This window comes from Populus euphratica, unplaced genomic scaffold (genome assembly GCF_000495115.2).
Source record: "Populus euphratica unplaced genomic scaffold, PopEup_1.0 scaffold150.1, whole genome shotgun sequence".
In the NCBI taxonomy this organism is placed as follows: Eukaryota; Viridiplantae; Streptophyta; class Magnoliopsida; order Malpighiales; family Salicaceae; genus Populus; species Populus euphratica.
Genome location: NW_011499998.1, coordinates 70,703 through 80,164, shown reverse-complemented (window position 1 = coordinate 80,164; position 9,462 = coordinate 70,703). Strand labels below are relative to the sequence as shown.

At 31.0% G+C, this 9,462-nt stretch overlaps 1 protein-coding gene across 2 annotated transcripts; it reads left to right on the top strand.

The window, feature by feature from the left end:
* Positions 1–6,346: 6,346 nt before the first annotated feature.
* Positions 6,347–9,462, top strand: LOC105140711 (uncharacterized membrane protein C776.05-like). 2 transcript variants are annotated; one of them, XM_011047652.1, is made up of 9 exons: positions 6,347–6,525; positions 6,611–6,697; positions 6,944–7,001; positions 7,092–7,192; positions 7,421–7,516; positions 7,603–7,696; positions 8,336–8,576; positions 8,709–9,064; positions 9,179–9,462. In XM_011047652.1, exons 1-9 carry the CDS (start codon positions 6,433–6,435, stop codon positions 9,184–9,186), a joined length of 1,134 nt encoding a protein of 377 aa, XP_011045954.1. In that variant the 5' UTR covers positions 6,347–6,432; the 3' UTR covers positions 9,187–9,462. The 2 variants fall into 2 exon arrangements, with proteins under 2 accessions (XP_011045954.1, XP_011045953.1); XM_011047651.1 differs by having other exon boundaries at positions 8,709–9,091; positions 9,147–9,462.

The window sequence follows — 9,462 nt, the reverse complement described above, 5'->3', positions numbered from 1 at the left end:
ACAAGACATATGATGAAAATGATAACCTTGGATAATGTGCATTGATTATTAGTTTGTGTTGATGAATTTAACATGATGGAATTGAAAACATAAAAAGCATGTTTGTGTGTGCTACTAAATTGATGCTTCAGCTATAGAAGTAGTTGCATTGATGATTTTTAAGTCGGTAGGGACTCAGTTTTCTTCAATGATTTCTTGTAAATAATAGAAAATGTGCGCTGATGATTTCAACATCAATTGTAAAACTGGGTCGCATTGATAATTTCTAGGTCAACATCGACTCAATTTTCATCAATGATTTATGTTAACAATAGGATATGTGCACTGATGATTTCAATGTCAACCATAAAACCGAGTTATGTTGATGATTTTTAGATCGATAATGACTCAGTTTTTATCAATGATTTCTGAGTCAATAGTAGCCTATGCGTACTGAAGATTTCAGCTCCAGCCATAAAACTAGATTATGTTGACTACTTCTTGGTCTGTAGTGATGCATTTTCGTCAATGATTTTTAAGTCAACAACAAACTAATTACACAAATGATTTCTTGCACCAGCCATAAGACTGGATTGCATTGTCGAATACTGGTCACCAGTGAATTAGTTTCACTGCCGAATTCTGGGTCACTAGCAAATCAGCTTCGCTGCCAAATCCTATGTCACTAGCGAATTATTCTTCATTGTCAAATTCTAGGTCACTAGAGAATTAGTTTTCATTATTGAATCAAGTGTCACAAATGAATAAGGTTTCGTTACCAATATTCGCTGACAGATTTCCATGTCAGAAATGACTTAAATGCTTATAATGATTTCATGGTATGATTGTGTAATATATATAGAACACTTAAATGCGAACATGTGTATTCTTGAAATATGTATGGTGATGAGGTATATGATTACCAAATACAAATGTGCTAATTTGTGATCATTTGATGTATCATGTGGTTTGACTAGGATTGACCCTTTGATCTGACGAGGACACCCTACAGGAGAAACAAGCAGGTGACTTCCACCCCTTTCTAGTATAATATTAATTTCCTGAAATGAATTCACTACAAAAGATCATTTATCGTGTTATAGTGAATATCAAACCATTATGGAATGCTTGAAGAAGCATTACGAAGGATCCATTATTGAGTTGTAGTGTATATTAAATTGTCATGAAATGTTTGAATGAGTATTACAAAAGATATAATATTTTGTTATAGAGAATACTAAACTGTTATAGAATATTTGAATATGTATTATAGAGGGTCTGCTATTGCATAATAATGAATGTTAACCATTATGGAATGTTTGAACGAGCATTACGAAGGATCTAATATTGTGTTATAATAAATGTTCAACTATCATGGAATGTTTATACGAGTATTATAAAGGACATATTATTTAGATACAGGGAATGCTAAATTGTTATGGATTGTTCGAATGAGTATTGTGGTTAGTTTCGGCTAATGACATCCTAGAACGATGACCGGGTTATGTTGATGATTACCTTTGACTAAAGGTATCCTAGATGGACGATCGAGTGTGTATGTTATGATTAGTTTCGATTAATGATATCCGAGATGGATGATCGAGTTGGAAATTTTATTAGCTATGGTTAATGGCATCCAAAATGGATGACTGGGTTGAAAATTATGATTAACTATGGCTAATGGCATCCGAAGTGGATGACTGAGTGGGTATATTGTGATTACTTACAACTAATGGTATCCGAGATGGATGACTAGGTGTGTATATTATGATTAGCTATGGCTGATGGCATCTAAGATGAATGACTTGATGGTCATATTGGGATTAGTCATGGGTAACAACATTCAAATGGATGATAGGGTTGAAATAAGATGGATAAACATATTAATGGTCTCGCAAAGGATGATGGGAATAAAACGTAGTAAAGTAACCATAGCAAATGAATTAACTCTGGTCCTACCACACCTACGGTAAGGTTATGATGTGAGAGTGAGGATATTATAGTTGATTAAGGCTCTATTATATATGTAAGGGGTAACAAAATGATTATACTTATTTAGACTATGTAATGTTTTTAGTTATTTGTTGACATGTTTTAGATTAATTATAATTCTTGTATTTACTTTGCTTTTGTAATAGGGACATCACATAATCAAGGTGCATAAAAACCCTTTCCACAAGTCCATATATTTTGAAAGGAACTATGTAATAACATGGTTTAGGTATTATGTATTTGAAAGGAGCGAATGTACTAGTTGTCATTCAACACTTCTGAAATGACTTGTATCGATTATTATAATGGAATACAAATGTGAATGTATGAATGTATAAACATAATGTTATGAATGTATGTAAGTGATATTGTTTTTTTATAATAATGTTGTGTATTGTAAAATCACATGAGTATTATATTACATTGAAAGATGAATTCTGTTATGGTAAATCTTTCAATATCATTGTGAGAATCATCATCAATGTGATGACATATATATAAATCACCATCGTTTTTTGTTTTGAAAAAACCGAGTTATTGTAGTTGATATCAAAACACCTAGTTTGGATCCTGAGAATTGATGATAATAATGTTCTTATGATCTATTTCAGGATAATATACACTTAACAGTAGACACGAATCAAGCCACCCTCCATCAAAAGAAAAATTAGAGACCAAAATATCGAAGACTAGAAGAAAAAGGGTCCAGTGGATGATACGACTTCTCGTGCTCTAGTAAGATCATTTAAGCTCTTATAGGGTAGAATCACAAGAGTTGGAGAGGAGTGGATACCAAATCAGACAAAAAAAGTACCCCAAGAAGGGTTGGGACAACATAAAAAAATAGAGACACACCCTTAACCATGCTAATGAGAGTGCTCTCGTTTTATGTAGATCTTGGACTTCTCAAATAGTTAAGGTAATAGTTTTTTAAAAAAATTATTTTTATATTAGCATACCAAAATTATCAAAAAATAAAAAAATATTAATTTAAAACAAAAAAAATTAAATATTTTTAAAAATATTTTTAAAATATAAAACAAACAGTTTATAATCGCATTCTCTCACCTTAGCCATTGCAGTCAAGGCCTTATCCCCTCATCGAGACGCGAGACCACCTCCTCTCCTGTGCGAGTTTTGTAATTCGAGTCAAGTGAACAATCACGTCACTCCACGTAAGAAAATAGGGGTGACGTGGTAATTTTAATAAAGAGAGTGAAACAGGCCCGCACGTCATCAGCAGCCTCGAATATTCCAGATATGACACGTCCTCATCATGCATGGTCACCAAAACACAAACAATGAGAAAAGGCTACGTCACTGCTCCCTGCCCTTAAAATATCTCTTCAACAGGAAATAATGTTGATTCGTGTCTTTCTAATGCTTACGTGAAGGGGAAGGAAACCAGAAATAGAGATATTAGGTATTATGTTATTATCTATTGTTTTTTAAAATACTTTTTATTTAAAAATATATTAAAATATTATTTTATTAAAAGCATCTCATCAAAACGATTTAAAAAAAAAAAAAAAATTATATTAGTCAACAAAAACACTGTGACAATATTCCTCATGAAAGCAGGAATATTACAGCTATTTGTACTCAACAGCCATTTTGATAGCATAATTGTATTTTTTTGTACGGTCAAGCCTCATGAAAACTACACGTGTAAACTTATCTAACAATTACCTATTCCGCAGTGTTTTTCTTTTCTTTTCTCAAAACTCTTAAAAATTTAATTTACTTTAATTCCCCATCAATTACATAAATCAACATATTAATTTCTGCTATTATATATATATACATATATATATATATATGTCTAACTATTTAACTAAGGTATCTTTCCTTTTTCCCTAGGTAAGAAAAAATGAAGAAATTTGTTTTATTAAAGCATTGCGTTAAGAATTGAAATAAAAATATATCTTACTTACTTGAGCCTTATAATTTGTTCACGAGCATAACTCACTTCACGAGCTAAGCTTTCAAGAGTTACAAATATATTAATCAACCTCATTAAACATGCAATATAAAAACAAAATAAATATCTCATAAAAATATTATTAAAAAAAGACATAAATTTTACCTCGTAGCTAATTAATAATAAAAATTAAAAAAATTTAATTGAAGTTGAAAAAACAATCTATCCCTATATTTATGTATACTTTTCATTGAAACAATATAATGATAATTTTGCACATTCATTCGAGAACTTTAACACTAGTTTTTAAAGATATTAAAATCTTTTCTAAAATCTTTTCACGTAATTTATTAGTTATTATTGAATTAATTAGAAAAAAAAATAAATCTTTTCTCATCTCAATTGTACATGAAAATGACTAGATTATTATTAAAAGAAAAAATAAATGGCCTTAAAAGATATTTTTGTATTTTCATAATGATGTTTTTGTTATTATAATGTTAGCTGAGGGGTAATTTGATATTTAATCAAATAACAATGATGTTTTTGTTATTATAATGTTAGTTGAGGGGTAATTTGATATTTAATCAAATATTAAAAAAATAAACAATTAAAAAGTACAGCAAAACAACCAAAATACCTTTAAAAGCAAAATAATTTAAACTAGAGTTAGGTGACTTTTTTTGTCTTTTTACAATGGGTTTTTCGTTATTATCATGTCAACTCATAGATAATTTAGTTTTTGACTAAATATAATAAAAAAGAACATGTACGTGTATGGTATTGGGAGGCACTCATACACTTCAGACAATGTGTACGGTGCTTCCCGATATCCAAAAATATCCTTATTTCATGTTTTCTTCCATGTGAAGTAAAGAGTGTTAGTGTTTGTTGTGATTTGTCACTGATGAGTCTTTTTTTTTTCTTTTTTTCTCTCCTCTCTCTCAAAAATTATAGCTTAACTTTTTTTGTTGTTGATATTTTTTTTATTTTTGTTCTTTTATATTTTGTAAAAATTTTATTTATTTTTAATTTCATCATTCCATTTCAAGATACCAAATATTATAATTTTCAATTTGATCCTTGTTGTTTTTATTTTTAATTTTTTTCTTTGCCATTTTGTAAAAGTTTTATTGGTTTTTAATTTCATCCTTCAATACAAATTCATGGTATTATGTATTCCAATTTCACCCTTATTATTTTAATTTTTAATTTTTTTCTTAGCCCTTTTGTAAGAGTTATTATTCTTTTCAATTTTACCCTTCAATCAAACACTTTTCTTTATTTTTTTATGTCAATTTTGATCCTCATTCTTTTAAGTTTTTTTGATTCTTTTGCTAAATTGACTTTTCTTTTCAATTTTACCCTTCAATCAAATTTAAAATTTATTTTTTATTTTAATTTTGTTTCTTATTCTTTTAATTGTTATTTTTTTTGTAAAACTGAAATTATTTTTTCAATTTCAACTTTCAATATTTAATTAATTAGAAATTAAACTTTATAATTTTTTCAAATAAGATGCTACAAGTCTAATAACATAGGTCATTGGTTTTAAAAATTAACACAAGTTTTTTTTTAAGAAAAAAAGAGCTTTATAATCTCTTTTTATTTTTTAAATCAAGTTATTTTAATCTCATGATCTGAAGAGGTTTTATAGAATATTTCAGGTTGGCTTGACCTTAATTACCAGCATTAAAATTTTATCATGTTAACTCGGAGTTAACCATAATCGTTTTTTTTATATCCTTTTTTTTATTCTATTTCATTTTTTCATATTCAATAAAATATGAATTGAGATATATCATTTGTTTTTTATTTTTATAATTTGTTTTTCCAGATTGTTCTAATCACTTTTCTTTTTTAAATTTGATTTATTTATTGCCATTTTCTATTTAATTTTTATCTAATTAAAATAAATTCAGCTTATTCAACTTAGTTGACTATATAATCTTAGCCATATATATATATATATATATATATATATATATATATATATTAAAAAAATCACTATTACAGCAACTAGGTAAATATTTTTGCGCAAAAAAAATAAAATAAAAATAGTGTAGCCTTCTAGCAAACAGAGGCAGCGAAACTAGTGATGTCCTATTTCTATAGAGTACGAGGGGCAGGCAAGGCAGCGGGACATTCCAGCGGAAGTACGATCCTTAATATACCCAAGATATAATAATTGGCGATTAGTAGAAAGATGATCCCTAATCTTGAATATAAATTAGCATTAATAATTACTAATTAGAGTAAAATGCAGTGTTTAAAAAGAAAGATGCTTTTCTTATTAATATATTAATATTTTTTGAGATATTGTTTTAATAGTCTTAATGTAAATAAATTTAATAAATTAATATTAAAAATTAAAAATATACTTTTATTTAAAACACTTTAAAAATATCTTGCGAATCAACAAACCGTACTAAACAAGCCGTGTCTCCATATAACTAAGCACCTCCTTTCCTCTTTGCCTTTCTCTGTCTCTCCTTCCTTACTTTCACTACTAAAGAAAGAAACCAAATAGTAACAGAAAAATGTCGAACAACGAAGAGCATGTGGAGGAAATAAGCACAACAAATGGGGATTCTTTTGAAAATGTCAAACAGAGGCTCAAGGACCGATCTAAGGTAACATTCAAATCTCTGTTTTTCTTTTTGGTTTTAGTGATTGTGATTGTTTTGACGTTGTCGGCATACTTTGTTTTTGGTGTAGAAAGTGGCTCAAACGAAAGAGATCCTGTCTAAACAGGCCGTTAAGATTGCCAAACAAGCCGGGGAACATGAAAGTTTTATTAACAAGGTTCGCCCTTTTGTAAGCTTTATTTTATTCGTTCCATGGTTGGATTTTCATTGAAACTTGAAAGTCTTGTTTTTTCAATTCATATAAACATTGGTTGGTTTTGCTATAGAAAAGAAATTGTGTCTCCCTTTTGTATTTCGTTATGATGTATCGTATTTTTATTATTATTATTATTATACGAGCATGTTTACAGGAAAAGATATCAACTTGATTTGCTTCTTGTTTTTTTTTTTTTGGTCGTTGCAGGTGACTCATCTTCTTGGTGTTCTTGGCTTCGGGGGATTTTGCTTCCTTCTGGGAGCGAGTGAGTAATAATATACTGTCTGATTATGGAATTTGTTACTGTCAGTTGTTTTGAAGAATTTCTTTGTTGATTTGTTTGTTAAATGTTCAGGGCCACAAGATATCCCTTATGTGTATTGTTTCTTCTATTTCACATTTGTTCCTCTTCGGTGGATATACTATCGGTTCAAGAAATCGCATTATTATCTTCTGGTATGCTGCTCTCTTGTCTATTTTTTGTTACTTCTCACAGGTTCAAGAAGTTTTTATTAGTTAGCCGCTCTGTCAAGTTGTGTACGCTTGTTGAAGTAGTGTGATTTGCAGAGGTTTAAAAAAATTGAGATATCTAATCACAAATCCTTTGCCTTTTAAGTTGATTTCCCTACTAGGTTGACAAGAACTGGCAAGTGATCAATTGACATCATTTTTTTTGGGTTTCAGGATTTTTGCTATTATGCCAATACTATATTCTTGGTTGACATCCTTTTATATCCAAAGAATGAAAAGCTTTTCATGGTTTGCTTCTCATTTGCTGAAGTAAGAGAATATGCTGGTGGTAACTCAACCTTTTAATTGTTGGAGGTTTCACTTTGTCCTTCTCACTCATTTAAATGCTGCTGTAGGGACCATTGGCATGGGCATTGATTGTTTGGCGTTGCAGCTTGGTTTTTAGTTCTGTTGACAAACTTGTTAGTGCCCTAATACATCTTCTACCTGGTGAGATTGTCCTTCTCCTCTCTAGGTCAACTTGTTGAGAACACATCTTAAGGAAGTGAAACCATGCATATTGACGTGTTAATCAAGATTGGAAAGTTAAATTCATAAATATGGTATTGCTTCATTTGAAAATGTCATTGCAAATCTATTTTCACCTATGTTTTGTGGTTTCTTAGTGTTCTTTTAATATTAAAATTTTTCTATAATATCTCTTTTGAACTTCTGCCGCGTTCTGGACGGGAAAAGATGAAAATACCAAACTGGGAGATGGTGGAGTGACCAATGTGACTCTTACAGAGTCCAAATAACTCATGCCAGTTTCATTATGCTTTGTCATCTCAAGTTTATAGATCAAAAAACAACTTATTAATTAGTGACTGGATCAATGTGCTCTATTTTGTCTCGACATGGGAAAGGACTTGTCAAAAAAATTTAACCTATATGAAGTTTTGAAATCACTTCCCTCAACTATTGATAAATCTAATGAACAAGAGAAACTTCAAGCTCTGAACAGCTGTTATTTTTCTTGGAAACCAGCATGGACTGGCTAATGGAGCCCTTTTAAATGAATTACCAAGTTTAATATTTTTGATCAATCATCACTTTCTTTCCAGAATTGACAAGTATTTTTCCAATCAGGGTTGGTTTTCTTCACTATTCGGTGGTGGAATCCTGCAACCTTTGAAGCCATGCATCAAGAAGAAACTTCCCGCAGAGTCTCATGGCCGTATGGAGTGGAAGACAAATCCTACCTGATGACATGGTTGTTCTGGGGGCCCTTGTTTGCTTATACCCTGTGGCAAGCTCTTTATTTTCTTATTGTCGATGTCCTACGTCGACAGAGGCTCTTAAGAGATCCTGAAGTCATGACTTCTTACAGGTTCGGAGTTCTATTTCAACATGGATATTTGCACACATTTGGTTTTACTATATGCGTCGGCTTTTATTGTGCATACAATCGTAATTTGTTTACTTTATGAACTTTCTTCTGATTGATGTTTTTGGCTGACAGGGAACTATCAAAAAAAGCCCAGAAAGCAAACAATATATGGTGGCGATTGAGTGGTTTGCTTGGGGACCAGAACCGCCTACTAATGTACACTCTGTTGCAAGCTATATTTACTGTGGCAACCATGGCACTCACAGTCCCCATCTTCTTGTCCTATGAATTGCATATGGTTTTCCAAATACTCAAGATTTCAGCAGCTGCATGGAATGGAGGAAGCTTTCTACTAGAGGTAATGCCGAGGCAGGTGATTCTCAAAGAGAAGAAGAAATCAGAAATGCAGCCAGAACCTCCTCAGCAAGACCAATCATCAACTGTGGTGGAAAATGCAATGAAGGCCGCAATCTCGGCTGAGGTGAACGGGTCCTAACAGAGATAAAACTCATGGTGTTTACAGTAGTAATGGACTTGTCGTATGCGGTGGGACTCATTTTGCATGACAAGGAATTACCTCGTAATAGTTGAATTTATACTTTAAAAATGAATCGGCAATAACCCTCTTATATAGGTTGTTGTCTTATAACGTAGGTTCGAAGGCTTTCAAGATTTCTGAACCTTTTTTTTTTTTTTTTTGTATATTCACAACGTAAATTTTGTGTTAGAAGTTAAAACCGACTCATCCAACCGAGCGGTTTCTTCCGTGTCTGGAAGTGTAGTGTCACAGGTAGCTGATAGATGAAATCTTGTGGTTAGAGAGAGTACAGCAGCTTTCCATAATCTCACGTTGAATTTTATATCACAATATGGTTTTTATAATGTT

Coding starts and splice junctions, on each gene's coding strand:
- LOC105140711 (XM_011047652.1), top strand. CDS start 6,433: ATGTCGAACAACGAAGAGCATGTGGAGGAAATAAGCACAACAAATGGG. Junction 6,526..6,610: donor GGCTCAAGGACCGATCTAAG/GTAACATTCAAA, acceptor TTTTTGGTGTAG/AAAGTGGCTCAAACGAAAGA. Junction 7,002..7,091: donor TTGCTTCCTTCTGGGAGCGA/GTGAGTAATAAT, acceptor TTAAATGTTCAG/GGCCACAAGATATCCCTTAT.